The sequence below is a fragment of the Cryptotermes secundus genome, unplaced genomic scaffold (assembly GCF_002891405.2).
Source record: "Cryptotermes secundus unplaced genomic scaffold, Csec_1.0 scaffold1033, whole genome shotgun sequence".
Classification (NCBI taxonomy): domain Eukaryota; kingdom Metazoa; phylum Arthropoda; class Insecta; order Blattodea; family Kalotermitidae; genus Cryptotermes; species Cryptotermes secundus.
In genome coordinates this window covers 911,551-936,294 of record NW_019723917.1, presented here as the reverse complement: position 1 = coordinate 936,294, position 24,744 = coordinate 911,551, and the positions used below count along the sequence as shown (strand labels likewise).

General features: G+C 39.5%; 1 protein-coding gene across 1 annotated transcript in view; it reads left to right on the top strand.

The window, feature by feature from the left end:
• LOC111862172 (vacuolar protein sorting-associated protein 35) overlaps positions 1 to 24,024 on the top strand; it is an 84,846-nt gene extending 60,822 nt beyond the window's left edge. The window contains exons 11-15 of the mRNA XM_023847356.2: positions 1,531 to 1,699; positions 3,035 to 3,214; positions 8,744 to 8,983; positions 20,221 to 20,364; positions 21,387 to 24,024. Coding sequence (XP_023703124.1) covers positions 1,531 to 1,699; positions 3,035 to 3,214; positions 8,744 to 8,983; positions 20,221 to 20,364; positions 21,387 to 21,566 — 913 coding nt within the window. The 3' untranslated portion in view covers positions 21,567 to 24,024. The remainder of the gene's footprint in view (positions 1 to 1,530; positions 1,700 to 3,034; positions 3,215 to 8,743; positions 8,984 to 20,220; positions 20,365 to 21,386) is intronic.
• The last annotated feature ends 720 nt before the right edge of the window (positions 24,025 to 24,744 follow it).

The window sequence follows — 24,744 nt, the reverse complement described above, 5'->3', positions numbered from 1 at the left end:
AGTCTTTGAAATATTAGAATTTTATAATATGACTAATAGCCTAGTAAGACTTAACCTTTAAACGCTAGACTTCTGAAATTATGGTAAGCTTGAGTTGGCCAGAGTTTATTTAAATGCCCATTGCTACTCTGCATTTAAATGTCCTCTTAGGACGCTTAAACAGTTTTAAGCATTGTGTTTAAAAATGCTGTGTCTAACTCAATTTTTATGATAAATGAATGGAATTAACTTTATTTGTATCAGCAAAGAGCAGTGTCGCATATTATAACGGAAGATTTGAAAATTTTTATACAAAGAGTTATACTCTATTTTCAGTTTTTTTCTTTTAATTTTGATGTGCACTGCAAAAATGGTTTCCCAGTTCTTCACAGAGTTGTTCTGCATTATAAATTCATTTCTGTTTGTAACGCTTGACAAATTTTAGCAGTCCCTGGTGTCATAAAACAGATGGAAACAATAAAATCATTTGGCCTTCTGCTAGCACTGCTTACACTCTTCGGATTTTCGAATCTTTTGACTAAAGGACAGAAGAATGAAAGAATGGCTATTTAAAAGAAAGCTAGAGGGATCCCTTCTTCAGTGCTAAGACCTTCTGTTATAGCTGAAAGAGATTATTGACCTTTCTATGGGTGTGAACAGACAGTTGCATCGTGGCTTAGATACAGAGTTCGATCTGTTTTCTGAGCGTTCATAGTGAAATCGAATACTATAATTTCATTTCAGCCTATATACATCAAGCAGATAACAAAAAAGGTATTTACATCGAATTGTACTATATATTTGTAACACATTAATCTGAAGAATCTGCAATAGAAGTACTGGCTCGTGGATGATTTGGGGCATAACTCATATGTATATTCTTTTTTGCTGTTGTTCACTTAGATATAATTTTAATTCCTCTATTATGGTTTTACTCAAGTCTGTCTGGTAATTACCACATTTAAAAATAAATATTTAGGACTGTGCATGCGCTTCTACTCGTGGCATGTGCACACGCTTCTACTAGCAGAGTTTAAATGCCCGACTGTCCAAAACGGGGTACTTTGGCCACGATGACCATACTCATCACTGGTCTGAACAGGGCACTTTGACACTTAAAGGTTAATTGAAGTGTGCCATCATGACTGATATGAATCTTGCCCATTCAGTAAAGGATCGTTTGCAGTGTTATATGGAAGCAGCCATGTTTGTGCCAGTTGAACTTGAGAGGGTTGAAGACATTTATGTAACTTTCAAGAAGTAATACGAAGTTTATGTTTAATTGATAGTTAAATCAATAACCTTGATTTTTGTATACTTTCGTTTACAAGATTAGGTCATATGGTTAAGAAATTAGACACATAAAAATATTATGATACTGATGCTGCAGTGGGCAGATAGAATTCATCCCTCTGAAACTGAAAGCAGATCAGTCAGAGCATGTCCTTGTGTTCTCTAGTGTAACTTTTATTTCTTGTATTCATTCCACACCTCCATGTCTATGGTTTCTTGTATTTGCTCCTTTTCATTTTATGAAATGTATATGTGCAGGTTTATTCACCACCTACGCTCAGACATTCCTGACCAACAGTACCTGATCCTCAGTACAGCACGGAAACATTTTGGAGCTGGAGCAAAGCGGCGCATCAAATACACACTACCTCCTATAGTTTTTCAAGCATATCAACTTGCCTTCAAATATAGGGCACTCCGAAATGAAGTAAGTATGATTGATAATTGGAAAGTAACATCGTCTAGGAAAAAATGAACATTTATTTATTACTCTTCAAAACATTCTTCATGTTCCTAACCATTATACTCACAGCATTTATAAGTGTCATAGCTTATTCTTCACTTCTGAAAATATAAAAATAACATTTTAAGGTCTGTAGTTCTGGCGAATGCGATGAACGAACTATAAAGTTTTTCCTCAAGGTCGTCTCTATTTGCATATCTAAGAGTGATATTCATAGATTGTTATGGTAGACTAAATATGTGTGTTCATGAATAATGTGTTTTCCTGTTTTTTGGTTAGAAGAAGACATTTCAACAATCTTATTCTTTCAGAGGTCATTGGATTTTCTTCAGTTGACCTAAACCTTCCAGCTGCACTATGGCCCCAGGGTCGACTCGGCCTCTAACAGAAATGAGTACCAAGAATTAATTAAATACTTTTCCTGGGTAGTAAAGCACGTCAGACACATACGGCTGACAACCTTACTGCCATCTTTTAGCCTGTCTAGATAATGTGGGACCCTCAATGTCTCACAACCCTATGGGCCTTCACAGGCCTGTTACAGGAATAGCTTTACTTTTTACTTTTTTTACTATAGAGAAATGATCCTGAATTTGTCTATCACTGCAGGGTTCATCTTCAGTCATTTCTGTTGCCTAGAAACTATTTTTACCCTTACATACTGCTATGAGATAAACAGCAGTTTTCCATGAACATGTGCTACACTGTTTCAGATGCTTATTTACCATTTTGCCTGAACATGCAAACACACACACACACAAACACAAAGATATTGTCATCCATATCATCATCATCATCATCATCATCATACTTCTATTTTATGCCTCGTAGGCTCATTACTGTAATACAAGACAGAGATTTGTTTTAGTTACCTTAGTATTTTCTACGGCCACTCCATCGCGTAAGCAGTTAGTCGCTGGTTTCCTACCGCAGCGTCCAGGATTCAATCGTGGGTGTGGTCAAGTGGAATTTGTGGTGGACAAAGTGGCACTGTGGCAGGTTTTGTCGAAGTACTTCGGTTTCCCCTGCCAATCTTCATTCCACCAATTGCTCCACAATCACCCTCACCTATCATCTGGGGCTGGTGCAATAGGCCAGAAGTGGCCGCAGTACAAGGGACTTAGTCCCACCCCACTAGCGATAAAAAAAAATATTTTCTTCTTGTGGGTTATTTTAAAACTATTTAGGAGCCAGTCAGACCTTATTCTAAATGTGTCTTTTGCTTCAAAATTCCATATTTTTGTGGTGTTTCTTCCTGTTAAAATACCTGTTTTTGTTTTAACTTTGTTATCTTTCCAGGATGAAATGTGGGAAAAAAAATGTCAGAAGATTTTCCAGTTCTGTCACCAAACAATCACTGCTCTTATCACAGCAGAGCTGGCAGAACTCCCTTTGCGACTCTTTCTTCAGGGAGCAATTGCAGTTGGACTAATGGAATTTGAGAACTATGAGACAGTTGCATATGAATTCATGTCCCAGGTTTGTTGTTGAAAGCTTTACTATAAAGATATGAATTGACCTTCATTTGGCCATTTTTAATGAATAATAATAATGAACTTGAAAGTAGGCATATTTGTTTTCACATTGAAGGTCATACCATTTTATTTCTAGCATCAGTTTAATTCAATAACCATAAAATACAGTATTCATAATATATATTGTTACAAAATATCCTACTTGTTTTGAATCCTAAGACTTATTATCAGCAGCGTCATACAGTTTATAAGCTTTAGTCAAGTCAGCAAAAGAACTGACACAGATTTTCCCCTCCACTCATCTGCCTAGTAGCTGCCTCCCTTAGTATACCTTCTCAACTCCTACCAGTGGCCACCATCTTCAGTACAAGACTTTAAACTTAAGAGTTTTAAGGAATTCAGGAAGTTGGAACCATTAAAAGCAAGTTAGTGACCTGGGTCAGCTACTACTACTTGAGACAAAACACATTAGTTCTGTTAATTTGAGCACTATACAAGTACATTAGTGGCCACTATGTTCTGAACTCATGCTATACATGGTGGATGTGTTTCCATCCCTTCTCCCCTTGAGAGTCCAATCGTCCCTCCCCTTGCTTATTCACCCCGCAAGTGTCGAAGATTAGAGTCTACCAGTACAGGCCATGTAGAGTAGGTGGGGTGGAAGAGCAGGCAGCCACTCTACTGTAGTCAAGTTTACAGTGCTAGTATTACACATTATACCGCTTAAGTTATTTGTACATTAATGTGTTGAAGTGTCCTAAGAATGCTAGAATTTTATCATTTCTTTGATCTTGAAACATGTTGAGTTTATTACAGTGGTATATATTTTGGCTGTTGTATGTGATGTTGCAGAATTTAACTGGGTGTGTTTAAAATATCGTACTGTTGAGTGGTAAGTACACTAATGTGTATGGGTATAAGGTGCTCAAGGAAGATTGCATGCCACATATCATTAATAACCTTGGTTTTCCACAGCAATTTGTACAAGGTTTTTCTAAAAAGACACTCCATTTTTAATTACATGTAATTATCTAGCCACATAGCAGGCATAGCTGCATTTGGTGTCTGAATTCATTAGTCTTGGCAGAATGTGCTGCCCCTCGTGTCAACATTATGAAGCAGCAATGATCCAGATGACATACCCAATTGAACAGTATGCATATTAGTGAAAATATTTTACAAGACTACTAGCGATACCGTGATTCAATGTCAGTGCTGAATGAAATTTGAGTTTAGGAAAGCACCAGGCATGTCTGCAATAAACAGATTGGTTAACAAGTTTAAAATGACGGGGTGTGTGATCAACAATAAAAAGGGTGTTGTTGGTAAGATGAAGTTTGTCAGAACACCAGGAAACATTCATGGTGTTCAGCAATGTTGATGCAGAGTTCCAGAAAATCCTTAAAATATCTTTCTAAGAACTCACCTTAGGAGCATGATTGATATACAGGATAATTCTAGAAGATATGAAACTGTATATAAAAAGGTTAATTTGTCCCTGTGCTTAATTAATGAAGCACTGTGCCATGAAGACATATGGGGGACTGGAGTTATGGCTCCACTGTTCTTAACCATGGTACTAGATGGAGGCGAATGGTGAGCTTCATGCCCCTGCTGCTTTATTGCTGGAGAAAGAGCTGCCAATACCAGTCATACAGGACTCAGATGCAACAAGCCCATTGTGAGGCTGATAAAGCCAGGAGATTTGATTTCTTTGGTGAATTTAAGATGTTTTTGGTAGGACAGTCCAGTAGTAATCCAAAGCATATGGTTTAGTGATGAGGCCAATTTTATTTTGAGTGGCTGTATGAACACGCAGAATATGATATATGTGTGCGTGCATGTGCAACCAGGTTTCATCACCCGTTGCTCGTAAAATGTGACTGAGAAATTAATCGCCATCCTTTGTTGTATCACTCTGGAAAAGTCAAAACTTAATCCAATTTCTGCATTTTGTGTGCACCCATGAACAATTTTGGAACCTATCTTGCGCAAGATAGCCTAGCCTAATTGTGATAATTTCGTGAAGTAGAGCTCTGGAAGTTCTGAAATTGTGAAGCGCTCTCTTTCACCTATTTTTTATCAACACTTTGAACTACGTAGTTCAGTCAAGAAGTTCCCGAAATTCCCCTACAGACGAACAACGAGCGATAAGATAGCACACACACTGTTGTGGGGAGCTCAGCATGTCTGCTTCCAGGCGCAACAGGTCTGGACAGGTTTCAGTGTGCAGTGTCAGTACTGTTCCGTTTGAATTAGACGTGAGTGTTGGTCATTCGGCGCAGTGTCACAGTTCGAACAGCTGTGAACATCAAGTTCATGTGCAAATTGGGAAAATCTGCTTCAGAGATGCAATCAGCCATGAAGCAAGTTTACGGTGATGCTGCCCTGAAGAAATCCGCAGTTTACGACTGGTTTTCCCAGTTTAAGAATGGGCAGGAGATGTTAGAGGATGACCAGCACAGTGAGAGACCTTCGACATCCAAAACTGAAGAAATGATTGGAAAAGTGCGACAGCTGATTCAATGTGATCAAAGTATGACCATCGTGGAGTTGGAGCAAGAAGTTGGTATCTCTCACGGATCCATTCATGTCATTTTGTCTGATTATTTGAAGATGAGAAGTGTCAGTGCGAAGTTTGTTCCAAGGCAGCTGACCACGGATCAGATGGAATGCCACATGATGGTTACTGGCAGTCTGTTTGACAAAAGTACGTAGGACCCAACGTTTCTCAAAAAGATCATCACTGGTGATGAGTCGTTGGTGTTCACCTACGACCCAGAGATGAAGATGCAGTCATCGGAGTGGCACACAGCATCTCCCTGGCCAAAGAAATCATGCCTCATCAAATCCAAAGACAAAGTGATGCTCATCGCATTCTTTGACATTGATAGTTTGGTGCATCATGAGTTCATACCACCCAGACAGACTGTTACTGGCCATTTCTACATGCAAGTTTTGCAGAGGTTGCGCGATGCTGTTTGGAGGAAGCAGCGCAACAAGTGGCAGGGACAGTGGTTTCTGTATCACGTTAACGCACCAAGCCACACATTGCTTGTTGTGCAGCAATTCCTCGCCAAGAAAAACATTCCTGTCATCACTCAACCACCATACTCTGTGGATCTCGCTCCGAGTGACTTTTGGCTGTTCCCTACTCTGAAAATGGGCCTCAAGGGGACACATTTCGCAACCATGGAGGACATCAAATCGATTGCGACAGCTGAGCTCTGGAAGATTCAAAAAGAAGCCTTCCACCACTGCTTCCAACAATGGCAGGATCGATGGAGCAAGTGTGTGTGAGCGCAAGGGTCCTACTTTGAAGCTGATTAGATAAGCATTGCCATATGTTCTACCATTAGTGTGCTATACCACCATTGCGGCAACTTTTTGACTGCCCCTCATATATTTTCACTCACTACAGATGACCGGCAGATCACTTCACTCTTCATCATGAGAATCTGTTGGCCCAACTTTGAATAGTCTACACCATTGTCTTACAGTTCTTTGCCCATTACATTTTTGCTATAAACCACACAAAATTCATGATGAATTTCCGCAGAATTCGTGTTTTTAGCTTGAAGAAAGCGGATTACAGCGCTAACTTTGCAGCCAGCAGGATTATCAATTATCATATAAACTCACGCTGTAGAGACAAGAACACTAGGTGACCAGTTATGTGATGGCTTATGATAGATCTTATATGATGATCATCATCACCACCCTTACTAGCATTTCATGACATAGGCGAATTACCTTCTCCAGCATATAATGTTGTTATATCCCCTTCCCTCCTTCCGATGTCTCATCTGCCCGGCGGACAATATTGCTAGGCTTGTGGTGGGATGGATCCATGTTTCATCCTTTGCAGATGTATTTTCCATTCATATCTATATTCTCTAAGTTTTCCATATAAAGGGAAGGTACTCCATTTTGTGTATCCTCATTTCATTACAGTGGAACCTCGCTTAACGAGCATAATTCGTTCCAGAATCTTACTCGTAATGCGAAACACTCGTTAAGCGAAACATTTTGTCCCATATAAATTAATGTAAAATATGATAATGCATTGTTCCATGCCGAAAAAAAAAAATCTCAAAAATTTTATATATAACATTTATTTAAAGAAAATTATATATACATTGTTAAGGAACGTAAATCATCTTCATCTTTTCTTCTGTGCAGAATGAACCAACCTGGAATGCATATTCGATTTGCAGAAAACCAAAAAAAAAAAAAATCGAGATAATTAGTTTATTATTTATGATACGTATCTAATTCTTTTTTACTAGAAAGCTGTCTAGAGACATTTGTTTTTGCCGATGCTTCAAAATTTGGTGAAAATGCGACACAGCATTATCATTAAATAAATGTGTAGTGCGCATAGCCACTGCCTTATTAGGGTGATGCTTCTCAATGTACAATACAACGGTTTCCTATGCTTTCAGCATTTCTCTTATTGCGCCAGAAGATTGTTGCTTTGCTGTTACCTCCTCCTCCACCTCTGACAAACTCTCCTCCGCTGTGAAACACAATGTAACTCCAAATCGTGCAAATTGTTGATGCTGACTGGATTGTATGTGCGTGCTAGATCAGCCATGCTCACACTTCGTTCTCGCTTTTCAATGATTTTACGTTTCATTTCTACAGTTATTTTTACTCTCTTATGGCTGTCTTTTTGTGGCTTTTTCTTCGGGGACATTTTTGCAAGGGTTATTTAACTTTGCACAAAAAAATCACAAATAATATGTCTGAACACAAGTTTGGAAAAATGTGTGATCACAAGCGACACTAAGACGCTAGTGGAACAAGTGCTAAACACAGACTGATGTAGCAACTGCACAATCCGGGACTTCCCCTCTCATCACTCATTAAGCGAGTCTTTTTTTACAATTTGTTTTGCTCGTTATGCAAATTACTCATTATGAGAGGTGCTCGTTAAGCGAGGTTCCACTGTACTGATCTATCCTCAATCTCAAATTTTGACAGATTTTTTGGTGTGATGGGAAGCTGAAGAAAGGACATGGCAATAGGAACTTGAATCAAGAGCACTCTACCAGAAAGAATACAAGTTACATTTAGTGGAAGCATAGATGTTCAAATGGAAGAAGGATCGAATGATTAGGCTTGTACATATTTGTTGATAATGTCTTTATTGTTTAATAAAAAAGAATGTGGTGGATAGGATATGTAATATTTGTGGTGAAATGATAAGTTAATGCATAATTTGGGTAAAAAGCCTCAAAGGAAGAGAGTTTGAAGATTCAGGCAGACTATGGGCTTTTGAGAAGTGGGATGTAAAAATGTGAAAATCGGATTCAGATAGCTCAGAATTGTGTTCAGTCATGGAATTCTGTGAACACAGTGATGAATATTCATATTCTAGTTTAATAAATATCAACTTTTCCCTGCAGTATGGAGCCTTTGGTTCTGTAAAAATTCAGAATTTCTTGGTCAGCTGAGTAACAGCAGTCAGTTACTGAATTGAAATGATGCTTCAGAGTGGACCTAAGTGTGTACTGTATTATTCTTCTAGGCCTTCTCCCTGTATGAAGATGAAATCTCAGACAGCAAAGCTCAGCTAGCAGCCATCACACTTATTGCCGCTACATTTGAGCAGATGTCATGTTTCAGTGAAGAAAACCATGAACCCTTAAGGACACAATGTGCATTGGCAGCCTCAAAGCTGCTTAAGAAGCCAGACCAGTGCCGTGGTGTAGCAACTTGCTCCCATTTGTTTTGGTCTGGCAAGAGAGCTTCTACTGGAGGAAAGGAGGTAAGAGAAGGCGACATTTGTTACAGCTGAGTTTGAGGACTGATACTGTTGTATTTATTTCTTGTTATCAGAATTGATTCTTTTGAAGACACTCTGATTATTGTGAGTAATCCTAATTTTAGGCTATGTACTGATTATAATTTTTAACAGCCCTAAATGTGTTGCAATAAAACCTTATTAATTTAAACTACCTGGAGCCAAAAGTATGAACTTTGAATTACATAATTTTAAATTATCAATTCCTTCACTAAGCAGAGTATTTAGTTAAAATAACAATGCAATTATCTGACATAAACAGTGATTTTGGGTAGAATGTGTCAGCAAAGCTTTTACTAGAAATATTTAAATTTGATGTAATTAAATCATGCTTGCAAGAGGTTGTTCAAGTGAAACCTCTTCAGGGATTGTTCTGGACAAAAAGTAGAGGCTGTTAAAAATAATTTTGGCTGGCCGACAACCATAGACACCAAGCATCTGAATAGTAGTTTGATGGTCCTGTTTTGACAGATTCTGCAACCTGAAATGCTGGAATTGAACTTTGTCACAATGGTCCCATTTGCTGTAATTTGCCCATTCTGTTAATATCTATTCACACTATATGTAACGTCTCTGACAAGGAGTGGACAATCAGCAGACTGACAGAATATTCTAAAACGTATTATAATGACTATGTTCACATCACGCATCACTGACATGGACCAACATCCACAGCTGCTGACCAGCAAAGTTGCATTGATATTTCAGTGTCTTCTGGATAGTGTGAGCAAGCTCAGAGAAATGATAAAAGATATTATGAAAAACACATTTTCTTGATTCTGAACCATGAAACATATAATATTGTCATGTGTCCAAGGTTTGCATGACTGATGCATGACAAATTTTGGATTGGGTGACAGGATTTATTGACACCTCCTTTATAGTTTCTCTCAATCACAGTCAGTCTTTGGCCAAACCCTTCTTCCTTGACTGCCAAGGACTCACCCAATTCTAATTCTCTTTCTCTTGATTCAGTCCTGTACCACTTGTATGGTCTCGAGGTGGGCCCATAGAAAATACATCAATTGCCTAGCAATGGATGTATGAAAACCACATAGAAAACACCTCTTTCTCATAAAAAAAAATTATTATAACTGACGAATATTTTAAAAACACTTTTTAAATAATTTTACATTGACATAATGGCATGCAATGCAATAGATTAGTGTAAATGGAGCACCTGATGATGGCACTATGGTGCCAACATGTTGTGAAGTGACAGGTAAAAGTGGATGCACTGTAAGACGGACACTGTATACATATCATGGACCTCTTTCTCTGTTGTTATATTTGCAGTGCGCTGCATAGCATCGGAAGATATCCCATTGTTGCCTGCATATTTATTGCTGCAGGAATGTGTTTACCAAGTCGTTGCCTAGCAGCGGGTCTACATGTCACATTGCTCCCTCCTTAAGGCTGCTAGTTCCAAGTATCCTATCAGTGCGTCACTGTTCCTTCCTTGCCAGAGTCTCTGCTTGGGACTTCTCACCTTGCTCCCTCCTTAAGGTCTGTCCAAGGTACAACCCTCATCCCTTTTTTTTTCCTTCTTATTTCCAACCAATGATGATTTCCAACCAATGGGGACAAATTACCTAGAGTGGCCGGTGCTCCCACATTTCAGGCTCTTCTTGTGCTAATGCAGCGATTAGGCTCTTTTTCCATTTCGGAGGGGACTGACCCCTCCACAGTGTCCAGTCCTTGTTGCAGAAGATCCAGCTATTTGCTTTGTGATCTCCATCCTGAAGGTCTTCCAGTAAATCCCTCTGGATGTCCTCTTGGTTCCTTATTCCAGTGCTGCCTTCCAGATTCACCTGACATCTCATCCCTTCTGGGTTCCTTTTGCAACACCATCTTTGTTTTGTTCCTTACGCCCATGTCCCTTGCACCATGCCACTCCTGCATGGCAGGTCATCCTTCTGTAGGTGGCTGCCAATTTTTTTCAGGACCCACCATTGCTTTGGGTCCTTTCCTTTGACTTCCGACACCAAAATGTCACATATTCAGGGTGTATGTGACTAACAAGACAAATTTTGGATCAGGTAATTGCATTTTTTTTTTATTGACACCTCCTTTACAGTCTCTCTGAATCACAATCAGTTACAACTCACAATCAGCCTTCAGCCGAACCCTTCTTTGACTGGCGAGGACTTGCCTCATTCTCATTCTCCTTCTCTCTCTTGATTCAGTTCTGTACCACTTACATAGTCTCAAGGCAGACCCATAGAAAACACCTCTTCCTCTGTCATTGTATTTGTATCGCGTTGCACAGAAATGGAAGTAATCCAATTATTGGCTGCGTATTCATTGCTGCAGGAAAATGTTTACTGAGTTGTCTAGAAATGGGTCTACATGTCACATCCATAAAAACTGCAGAAGTTATGTAAAGAAGTTACCTGTTAGGAACCAGGATAAAAGTTTATGTAGGTTTGCTTTGTTGCTGTCTTTGTAGCCTCAGTTTGTGAATGGTAACTTTGATAATCAGCAAGTGAGACTAGCTTCTAATAAAAATACTTCACTAAAATCAGTCCAACAGTTCTCAAATTGAGATAACAAAGCATGAAATCACTTGAATATAATTACCATGAAAACCATAAGATCTGCAGGAAAATGCGCTGTACATAAAATGTGTATTTCATTTTTCTGTACACTATATATACAGGGTGTCCCAGGAGGAATGTGCCAAACTTCGGGAGGGTGTTCCTTATGTTAAAGTATGCCGATATAACCCAAAACACCTATGTCCAAAGTTGAACGGTTACGGAGATAATGGCCAGAGAAGTGTCAAACTTTGACCGGGGTTACACACTTGTTGATTACAAAATAGATATTAAAACTGGCAGGAATATGTGGATTCTGTAATGTTAATAATGTACGTAACATCAAACCAACTTGTGAGTGACGGAAAGCCATAAAATTGAAGTACAAAATACTCGCTCGCCATGTCATAATTGTCCTTAGGTTTCCAAGCAGTATACATAACACATGACTGGCGTGCGATGACGTAATATGGCTGCGCTATGAGCCGACCACATAACTCTTCTTATACCTACATTCACGGATAATCTCTTTTGGAATTTCGTTTCCATTATCTCATGTGGATTATTATGGGACCACGTATGCACATTTCGTAAATTATTTACACCGTCCAGGGTAAAAGACGCCTCATCACTACACATGACACATGAATGGCAAGCGCTGGTGTAACATGACTGACTGCATATTCTGCTATAAGCCAACTACATAAGTATTAAAATACAGTACCTGCTTTATAGTAATTGTTCAAAGTGTCCTCCGCCAGCTGCAATGCAGTTTTCGGCACGCATCATGAGGGATTGGGTAGCAGAAGCAATGTTGCCTGAATGGTGACGTATGTGCTCTGCCGCTGCAAAAATACGATTCCGCAGTGCTTCTCGGGAATCGACCTTAGTTTCGTAGACTAAGGTCTTCATGTGGCCCCAGAGGTAATAATCTAGAGGCGTAAGATCTGGCGACCTCGGTGGCCATGCAATGGGACCACCACGACCTATCCAGCGGTTAGGGAAGGATTCATCTAAGTAGTGTCTCACGTGCTGAGTATAATGTGGAGGAGCCCCATCATGTTGGAAGTACATTTTCCTCCTTATCGTTAACGGGATGTCTTCCAACAAACATGGTAACTCATTCCTTAGGAAGGCTCCATACGTGTTTCCAGTTAAATTGTTGTGAAACACAAAAGGTCCGATCAACCTGTTCCCAAGCACACCACACCATACATTCACAGAAAATCTCTTTTGGAATTTCGTTTCCATTATCTCATGTGGATTATTATGGGACCACGTATGAATATTTCGTAAATTATTTACACCGTCCCGGGTAAACGACGCCTCATCACTGAATAAAATGACGCTTAACAGTTCGGGATGAGCTTTTATCCAGTGGCAGAAATCCATACGCTGAGCATGGTCGCCTGGTTCCAGATGTTGTACCCTTTGATCATGGTAAGGATACAGGTCTTCGTCATGTAAAGTTCGCCACACCTGCATACGTGATACGCCGATGCGAGAGGCCATTCTACGAGTGGAGAGACGCGGACTTCTATCAATCATGCGAAGAATGTTCTCTCGTGTGTTTCTCATTTGTACATCCTCCCTTTCCGACTGCACAGAAACACTCGGAAGAGAACCAGTCTCACGCAATGTCTGGTGAATTCGCGTAAATACACTTCGAGATGGAATCCTTCGATCGGGAAAACGCCTTTGGTACTCTTCAACAGCAGCACGTGCATTGCCACCGCAAAATCCATACACAAAATGCATATCACAATACTCGACGTGTGAAAACACAAAAGGCATTTCAGCAACTCATCACACAACTAATTTACCACCCATTCACGACCCCAACGCAACGTAATCTGTAGGCAGCGCATGAGCTTACGCTAGTGTGACTCGCGGCACTCAAGGACAAACAGATAAGGGTCTCAGCTGACAGGTACATATAGTGCGTGGACCTGCAAGAAGACCACACTTTTCTCGGGCCATTATCTCCGTAACCGTTCAACTTTGGACATAGGTGTTTTGGGTTATATCGGCATACTTTAACATAAGGAACGCCCTCCCGAAGTTTGGCACATTCCTCCTGGGACACCCTGTATATGAAAACATTTTTCACTCAAATGCAGTGAAACTGCAGTACAATGAGTATGGCTTATAACCAGAACTTCATTATAACAAGGAAAAAGCCATTGGCACCATCAGTATTTTAATATGGAAACAGTAATGTAAAATATATATGAAAAGAGTGCATTTGTTCCATCGCTTTTGTTATAGTGAGATATTCCTGGCCAGCCACAACTGTTTGCATGATTTGATCTTCCAGATTTGCTTCCAAAGCTATTTTTAGCGGTGTTCTTTCAAGGTACTGTTAAGCCATAACGTGTGGCTCTTCCATGTTTGGGACATAAAAGACCAGAATACAAAATCAAACAGCAGTATATAGGTGTAGAGATCTTTTACCACAGTGAAGCAGAAGTGCTTAACCTTTAAGAGCTGAGCGACTCCATATGGCGTCATCAAAATAAAGTCAAGGGGACAAATGACGCCATATGTCGTTGCGCAGTCCACGCGTGCGGCCAGCTTCTTAAAATCTAATATTAAGTTATAAATTCTTTTTCTACTTACATGATTTTTGGTCACCCGCTTTATAAGTTGTCTGTCTTCCCACCTGCGTCGTCTAATGGGCTGTTGGCTTCGTGTGGATATCTCAGAAACATCCGGAAATCCAGTGTTTGACGTCGCACTTCACGCACTTTGTCCGGATGGTTCTTCGTTTTCCACGCTAGAAGCACACACGACACCTCAATTGCGAAGTAGAGGAAGTCGACCAGTGATGTGGTTTGGCCTCCTATAATCGAGATATCTCCGATAAAACGGCAGGGGTTCGACCCCTGGGCCGTTGATGGCGAGGTGGACCCCTTCCAGCATGTTCCGCACAAGAGCGAGATGAAATTCTCTGCGTGACAACAGGCTGTAACTGTTCAGATCCAGGAGATGGAAAAATAGTTTATTTGTCCATTTCCAGGTTCGACGACAGATGCTATAACTGTTTGCCACAGTTTGCCCACAGCTCCACCTGAATAATTATTCACACTCCTCTTGCCACGCTGGTGTGGTGGTCCCCAGGTTGCCGACAAAGATGATGGTTCTTCATCGACTTCAATTTCTGATTCACTTTCTTCCTCGCAACTCTCAGAGTCATTGGTACAACAGTCTGAATCGGTGTCATTTGTAAGCTGATTCTCAATTTCAGCGTCTTCCAAATACGAGGCCATGGTGGACAGCTAAACACAACGCTAGCCTTGAACGTTCTGACACTGCTCGGCTATATTTCAAAACAGACTACTTCTTGTTTGTCTATACGAGATAATACAGTCAGTGTTTCTGCGAACGATTAGACATCGCCCACACTCGTGCACATACCGAAAGGAAGCTACGAACTGGAGAATGAGGAACGTAAGCATAAACTTCTGCCCCTGTTGCCATGTAAGCCATAGTTATAAAATGATGTCAGCAGCAGGCATTCAGACTGCAGAAACGTTTTGTGCAGGAACTGTATGCATTTTTGTGCACAGACGTTCAAAATTGCGGGAAAAATTTTTTTTGGCATCAGTGTAAAAATTTTAAGAGATTTTAAAATCGGTAAATTAAAATAACTGATTCTATATTCTTTCTAGATAAAAGCAGCGTTTATTTCGTTCGTTTATCACAAAAATTGTAGAAATCACAGCATTTTGAGTAACATGATTACAATTTTTATTACTCTACAGTGGCGGGCATTTAAATTAACTCCGTCCCGCTACCATTACCAGAATTTAAATGGCCGTCTCTTAAAGGTTAATACACAGAGCCATCCTAATGTACAGTCAAAAACATCAGCTCACAGTTGTAAGTACAGGAGAGTATGTAAGCATGAGAAAATCTTCGGCTTCTTGGTTCGGATGTTAATAAAAACGTTAAGAATGTTGAAATCTTCTTTGTTACTTTCATATTTACATGATAACCACTTCAGGCAACTTAGTGTTTGCATAATATGTTACTTCTGGTGCATTCACTGTTACTGTCTGTGGACAACATAAAATGCATTTTGCTTCATTATCTCAAAAACTGCACAGTGTATGGGATATGAAATGTGAGTTTCACTTTCATATACTTTTCTTTAAAACTTTTTCATTTGGATGAATATTCAGCTAGTTACGTGCAAGATACATGCAAAAATTAATTTTAGTTTTTGTGTGTCTGCTTTTAGGCTTTGATTTTACCAGAATTTAAATTCAGCTAGTTATGTGCAAGATACATGCAGAAATTAATTTTGGTTTTTATGTGTTCATTCCTAGGCACTGATTTTACCAAAATTGAAATATGCTGAGAAATGGTAGTTAAACTGCCCAATGTAAAATTTCAAGAAAATCCGTATAACAGTTCTTGAGTTGTTTCATGCAGATGATGGCCAGATGAACATGAATTTCAGGCATATTGGATATTACTGGTTAATTCATTCATCATGGAGCTGAGCCCTTCTTGCGAAGCAGCCAGTTGTGTAGCTACTCAAGAACTTCCCAGATTTTATGGAACCCAAACATTCATTACCAAAAAGCTGTCTTCTGGGATGTGGCACCATGTAGAAATTGTGTTAACCAACGTTTCGGAGGAATATATCCTCCATCTTCAGGGTAGAAGACGAAGAAATCCGCGAGCGAACCAGCAGAGCAAAAATTCCTCCGAAACGTTGGTTAACACAATTTCTACATGGGGCCACATCCCAGAAGACGGCTTTCTTCATAGTCACCGCCGTGAAAACCTCAAATCTTACATTCATTACCAAGTTCACAAGAGCCCTCCAGTGTTCCTTATACTGAGCCAGATCAGTCCAGTCCATTCCATCCCATCCTGTTTCTCTAAGATCCACCTTAATATTGTTCACCTACCCATATCTTCGTCTTGCCATTGGTCCCTTTCCTTCTGGCTTTCCCACCATTATCTTACATGCATTCGCTTCTCTCTCATTCGTGCTGCATGCCCTGCCCATATCATCTTCCTTGTCTTCATCATTCTGATTATACTATGCGAAGAGTACAAGTTGCGACACTTCTCATTATGCAGTTTTCTCCAACCTCCTATCACTTCATCCCTCTTCAGTCCAAATATTCTCAGCACCCTGTTCTCAAACACCCTCAGTCTATGTTCCTCCCTTAATATCAGAGAGCAAGTTTCACGCCCATACAAAACCACAGGCAAAATTATAGTTTTATATATTCTAGTTTTTATGTTATTAGACAGCAGACGAAAGGTTCTGGACTGAATGGTAGCAAGCATTACCCCAGGTTCATTCTCCTCTTAATTTCCTCTTGAATCAGATTTTGATTTGCTGTGGTCATTCCAAAATATCTGAACTGTGCCACATTTTCAATACATCTGTTAGCTATCTTTCTGTCATGAATTTGCCGTGCACATTGGTGATGAGGCAGCAACATATACTCACTTTCCTCTTGTGTTTACTTCTAGAACAACCTTCTTACTAGCATCAATTAAAGTTTTTATGTTTCTTTTTTCTTTAGGGGGAACGTGGTAGCGTAGTTGGTTGAGGGACTATGCTACAAGCCAGAAGTTCGCGGGTTCAAGTCCCAATGAGGTCATTGAATTTTTTCATTTCATCTAATCCTTCCACCCACACTATGGCCCTGGGGTCGACTCAGCCTGTAACAGAAATGAGTACCAGGAATTAAATAATTTTGCTGGGAAGTAAAATGCGGCCGGCACATAAGGCTGACAACCTTACCACCATTTTTGAGCCAACTGTCTAGATAATGTGGGACACTCAACGTATCCCAATCCTGTGGGCCTTCATGGCCTGGTACAGGGATAGCTTTACTTTTTTTATGTTTTTCTTTATGGTATGTATATTATCACCCAGTAGATTCGCATCATAAGCATAGACCAACAGCTAATGTCTCCCCTTTAATTGCAGTCCCAACTGGTTTTCCTGGACCTTCCTAATGGCATATTCTAGAGCAAAGTTGAAAATCAGTGGTGATAAAGCATCTCATTGTTTTACACCATTCTGGATAGGAAAATTATCAGGCAAATGTTAGCCTATATGGACTTTAATATATTGTCACGTGTTGGGTGTATAACGAGACAAATAACTTCACGCTGTATTTGATATAGCAAATTTTATTTCACATTCGCCCTTACAATCACCGAAATTACAATCTGACACTTACTGCCATCGGCAGTATCACAAATACTACACTGCAAATGCCAGAATACAACTGACTGGTTGCTGGCTAACTTGTAACAGCTGCCTTGAAAACTAACTCGTAGGCTTGCTCGGAACTAATCGCTGATAACTCGGAACTAACTCAGAACTTGAGAACTGTGTCTCGTAACTAACTCGGAACTAACTCGTAGGTAGCTGCCTTGAGAACTAACTGTGAATAGCCTTCGCTGCTCCTTATGTAGTCTCATTCCGGACAACTCAGAAAACAGCCACATAACAGGCACCGTTGTTGTCTGGCCCAGTGTTGCTAGCAACGCTGTCCGGATTTGTTTACTGCTGCCTAGCAACCGCGGTATCCCTCGGTGACGTCACCGCTTTTGACTCGCGTTGCATAGCTACCAGGTTGCGGGGATTCGGCTAACTTCGGCTCCGCTCTGCGTGTCAGCTCCCGGGGAGGGGGGCGTCCAGCTAGCGCGACACGTCACAATATGTTTCGTTTAAACACATTTTAATCAGCCTAACTGAATCATAGGCTTTCTTGAACTCTATGCATAGCTGATGTACTCTCTCATTGTACTCACATTTCTTCTCCAGTATCTGACAACTGCCAAAGATCTGATCAGTAGTTGATCTGTTACGTCGAAACCCATACTGACGATCTGCAATAAATTCATCTATGTATGGACTTAACCTTGAGAGAAAAATATTGGATAAAGTTTTGTATGAAGTTGATAGCAGTGATATCCCCCAATAATTACTACAGTCAGTTTTATCACCCTTCTTGTGAACTGGTACAATAATAGACTCCTTCCACTGATCAGGCAATTTTTCCTTATTCGAAATAGAATACGTTAGCTTATGGATCTCAGAATATAATGTTTCACCTCCTGCTTGAATACATTCTGCTGGAATTTGATCAGTACCTGGCGATTTATACCGTTTCAATTGTGCAATAGCACTTTCAACCTCAAAAGGGCTAGGATCAGGTATTAACGGCTCAGCTTTATGGATTTCTATCTGCCTAACATCACTGACCCTATGTACATTCAATAACTGAGAGAAGTAGTTCCTCCACCTATTCAAAATCTTGTGGGAATCTACAAGCAGATCACCATTCTCATCCTCCACTAAGTTTCTCCTTGGTTGGTAACCCCTCTTAATCCTTTCCAGTCAAACACCGATATATAATCAACATTATGACTGTGCTTCTGTGGACAAATGTGGATAAACTGTTGACAAAATTTGTTTCATGTTTGGATCATATGTCACTAGTTGGCACTGCAGACTATACGAACGCATGCATGAATGTTTTTTCAGCCTCTTCCTGCTCTCTGGAAGTCATAATTTGAACTTCTTGAGGAATGAAAGCCATTTATATATTACAGCTTGCCATGTGTTAATAGCGAGTAAGCGAGTAGCATGCTTTTATGTTCAGCCAAACTAAGGCCCTCTGAATTGAAGAAACTAGATAGAATCCTTTGTTTGATGCTGATGAATACTCTAGTAGTAATATGTTGAGTGAAGAACAATGGGCAATGATGCCAACAAATAATGCAATTGGGCCATCAAAAAGACAAGAACGTACATAGGGTGTTAAAATATATAGAGAAACAATTTCAGAAAAATTTTGTACCAGGTAAAAACATTGTAATAGATGAATCAACAGTTTGGTTCATGTGCAAAATAATTTTTGAAACTTATATTAAAAAAAAAGACTTGATTCATCAGATTGTTTGCATTAGCTGAAAGTGACACTGGTTACGTTCACAGTATAATTCCACATTATGGAAAACTTACAGGCGACATGTGAAACTTACCATACTCTGAAAAGCCATTGAATTCAAGAATAGTTCTTTCCTTAAAGGACAGACTGTGACTCAGTGTACCATGATTTCACTCTCATATTATAGCAGTGTTGAGGTGTCCCAAGAATTGGACAATCAAAAATGTAGGTACACTTTTGTCTTTTAACTTTATGCCCTTGTTGCACCAACTTGTCAGTCAAAACCGTTCACTTAGTGGTTCGGCAGGCATTTAAAAATCCCTGACAATGTGACTATGGAAATCTTCCTAAACATGACGGCTGGAGATGGTTAAAGTCATTTATTCCTCTATACAGGTCTCAAATGTTCTTGTTCTTACTGTTCACTGCAAGCTCATCAATTTTGTTTTTCAGATATTCCCTCTTTTGTTCCTGAAATGCCTCCTGGTTTCGCGTCTTATATTGTTCAGATTATCTTCCTTTATTTCACTTGGATCCTGTAACCACTGCAGTTTGGCTTGTTTCATTTGGTCTAATAATTTTGAGTATCCTTCATCAAACCATGTCTTATGCTTCTTCAGTTCATAATAACCTTGTCTTTCCAATAAGTTCTGACAGTTCCTGGTATAAGTAAATTTTCAGTTATCATACATGATGACATGATTGCTGTTGGTGTTTCTTTTCCAAGATGCGTGATGGAAAACGAGTTTTGGAGTGCCTTAAGAAAGGTGTTCGAATTGGAAACCAGTGTATGGACCCATCCGTTCAAGTTCAGCTGTTTGTTGAACTGCTAAATCACTACATTTACTTCTATGAGAAGGATAATGAACAGGTGAGTGCTTGAATATTTGTCATGACTCCTTTGTAATGTTGTCCTCTGTAGCTGCACTTTCTTAATAATTTCTTATGAATTAATAATATATGCTTCATGTCAGAAGCAGCAGTACATGAGAAAATATGGCAATAAAAAGTATTCTGTATGTGTTTTGAGGGTTTGCCTTTTTAGATGTTACATAGGCCGCGCCATAGCTCAGGTAGTCATTCATTCATTCATTTATTCAGCATTCCATAAATCCTTACATGGTTAAACACCAATGGATATATACATGAGTAAACATCACATACTGCATCACAATTGTGTAATGTCGTACCAGTTAAAAATATTAACAATATACAACAGGAACAAAAACCATCATCTATAACAATAAAGCACTATCAGGTACCACCCGTAACAAATCCAAAACTTTAATTGTTGTCACAGTTAAAATATTCGTCCAATGAATAAAATTAATTTAAAAATAGGAATCTTTTAACAGCAGACCTAATTTCTTTTTAATCTCATGAGCTTGGTCTTTTATATTAGGTGGAAGTTTATTAAAAATTTTAATTCCTAATTAATATGTTCCCTTTTGAAAGACAGTTAAGTTACACAAGGGATAATGGAAGTTAATACTAGGTCAGTCGCTGGCTTCCCACCACAGTGGCCCGGGTTTGAGCCCGGGTCTGGTCATGTGAGATTTTTGGTGGACAAAGTGGCGCTGGGGCAGGTTTTCACCGAGTACTTCAGTTTCCCCAGCCAATATTCATTCTGTCACTTGCTCCACAATCACCAACATCTGTCACCTTCATTAGTACAGTAGGCCAGTATTGGCCAGAGTACCGAGTAGACTCATTCTCACCCCACTAAGAATAATAATAAATGTCATATAATTCATGGAACATTGACCTCATTAAAACTGAGAACATGTGATGTATATTGGAGATTTATATCCTCATCATTCACTTCTAATTTTATTTTTTCCTTGTTTTGGTTTTAAAAGTGTTGCAGGCATCATTATTGTTTTATTGTGCTAGGTTTCAGTACAGGTGCTGAATCAACTGATTGGCAAAATACGAGAAGAATTACCCAACCTTGAGGCTAATGAGGAGACAGAGCAAATAAATAAGCATTTCACGAACACGCTGGAACATCTTCGCAACAGGTTGGAATCTCCTGAATCTGAAGGTTTGTCATATGAAGGACTCATTCTGTAGATGTCAGGCAGTACTGGATGGAGTCCAATTTGGCCCTCTGCTTGTATGAATAACTGTTTGAGAAAGTTGTTACTTTTTAGTCTAGCATGAATAGCTTGTAACTTGTTTAAAGTTTATTTATGTCTTGACATGTTGGATACTCGTATTTTCAAAAATGACAGCAAAACTGCTGTTGATTTCATTATCTTTATATGCTGAATGTATCACTTAAGGAATGTATTGCACATCCAACTCTGTAAATTAAGGATGTTTCCATATAATAAGTCATGCTTGTTTGCAAGATTAGTGAAAGAAAATGTGAAGGTTGTGCAGTAACATATTCTTTATTTGTTTTGGCAATTTGGATGTCCAAAACAGAAGGAATAACAAAGAAGCTCTATATTTAACCACATAATTGCCAGAATAACTGAGACATTTGTCCCAGTGATACACAAACTGTTTAGTTCCCATGGAGAAGAAATCAGTGGTCAGTGTTTGCACCCACCAGCACTACTCATTTTTGACCTCATGGCCACATCAGAAATGTTATCCTTCAAAGTGCTTCCTCAGTGATCTGCAGATACGAAAGCTGCTAGATGGAAGATCCCAGCTGTATATAATATGGGCATGACATTCTCATCAGGAAATGCTCCAGGAATGAGAAAGCCAGGGTTTTTTCTCTATGTAGCTTTCTTCATGTGCATGGTGCTGTGCAGTAATGCTATTCATTCACTCTTGCTCTGTGTTCTACGAATTGAGTGAAAAATGCATCACAAACATTATCTTCGCTGCAGACTTCACAGTCTTGTGTGGTGCATTTCCATCTTTTGACACTACATGCAGTGTCCAGGTGATGAACCTGACAAAAGAACTTGTGATGTTTGAGTAATGTTGAAGTAGTGTGAGCTGGTGTCCCATTTGCAGTGCCTCATGCTTTGCACTCAGTTGCTTGGACTCCACCTCACCACCTTGTCTGATGTCATATGCTATACTGATGGAAATACTGGCATTTGCAGTAACCTGTTCTCTTGCATCACACCTTCTATACAAGCCCTATTATGGCCTGCCACTGCAGAGTTTATCAGTCAGCATGCATAAAATACATGTATAAAATTTAATTTACAAAAGAATTACACAACAACAAAGAAAACTGCCATCGCAGGATGTTACTTTGTTTAAAATCCCAGGTAGACAGAGTGCTGTGAAGTGTTTCTGCATATAATGTGCTCAGCATCCAATTGATAATAGTGTAGATTTCGGTCAAAATGTGTGATTCATATTGTGGTATATTCATGAATATTTTTCACAGATGTGGGACAAGCAAGTTGTGAGCAAAATCCAGAATTGTTGTTGTATTGACATCACATGAAAATGAGGAAATACCTATAATTTTCATGAATACTCTCAGCATATGACTTAGACAGAGCATTAGACTTGTTACTAAATAGGCTCAAAAGAAATTGTTATCCTCCCTTCCGAAGAATAGTCTGCAATATGAAGTTTCGGTTACTGTTTCAAAGTGAGTGTGCTTGATGTTCCAGAATGTGGAACTGTTATCATTGTTTTATCAGATTCAGTGCAGTATTACATTGTAAGTAATGCAACTTCTAGAATAATGTTTATTTCTAATACTTCATCTTTCGTACTCTTGATAGAAGCACTGTCAAAAGGAAGGAAGGTTTTTGCATGAAATTTTGTACTGAAGTGTTTTGATTTTTGACTGACTGCCTAGCCATACCTTGGTCTTTATATTGTATGAGTATTTACACCTGATCTGGTGATGCGTGAGTTGACTCTTTTGTTGTTACTCACTAGTGTCGCACAGGAAATATAACAGAAAACTTTTCTATTGCCTGTATGTCTGGTGAAGTGATTTCTGGTTCCAGAGACTTACACTACATCACAGCCTGTACTTAGTTAGTTAGTTATTGGAGAGGGTGGGTTTCCCCATGCACTTAGACCAGTACAGCCTGTACTTAGTGTGGTAGGCTTCAAAACACCAACAGGAATTCTCACATTACACTTTTTAAGTGTGTTTGTCTTCCTATGTTCATGCCTGGTACAGAACAAGTAAAGCAGTACATTGCAGAGGATCAAATCAAATGATTTATGAAATTTCTATACAGCTTAGTAACTTTTTTCTCCAAAACAAGGGGTCAACATGAGTGAGGCAATGCCCCAGCCTTTTAAGTCAAGTTCCATATAAGGCCAGGCTAGAAGCCTATTTCAGTCATTTTGCCACTGGCTGAAAAAATTTGGAAATATTTATAGTTCTCTCCTAGCAGCTGTTATATCCTTGTTGTTCCACAAAACTCTGAAGACTTTCAAGAACTGCCTCTGCTTATATAATTTGCCATGTGATAGAAAGTCACACCTCATAGCCTAGTAATTTCAAGATTTCTATATTCTAAAAAATGTACGTAGGTCGTACCGAAAGTCATGAGCAACTTTTTTTTGCATGCAACTTTGGAACAGCAGACAAAAGAGAGTACGGTGGTAGGTGGAATCAGCTGTTGTGTTAACCTTAAGTGTCTTGTGACGTCAGTAGCTTGCATCACGTGACCAGTATCACTCCTAACAAATTGGCCGACAACGTGATGTCGTTTCGCCAGCGTGCTGTCATCGAATTTCTTGTGAAAGAGGAAATCCCTGCTGCAGAAATTCACCAGAGACTTCAGCGTGATTATGGAAGTGTGTGCATGGGTTCGAGCAGTGTCTGAAGATGGGTGAAACATTTTAAAGATGGGAACACCAGCATCAAAGATGAGCCTCGGAGCGGTCATCCTCGAACAGCCTCAACTGAATGCAACAAGGAAAGAGTGGATGAGATCATTCAAGATGACAGGCATCAGGCATGTGACTGTGGACACAATAGCCTGAAAACTTGGAATAGGGCACAGTGCAGTACAGGAGGTGATTGAAAGCTTGGGCTATAGGAAAGTTTGTGCTCATTGGGTCCTGCAGTTATTGACTGAAGATCACAAAGGTGAGCAAAAAGTCATCACCCCAGAACTGCTGCAGATATGTCAACACGAAGGCAATGATATTTTGCTCTGTATTGTGACAGGTGACAAAAGCTGGATTCACCATTTTGAGCCTGAAATGAAACAGCAGAGTATGGAATGGCACCATTTGCATTCTCGATCAAAAAAGAAGGCAAAGACAGTGCCATCAGCTGCAAAGGTGATGGGCACAGTCT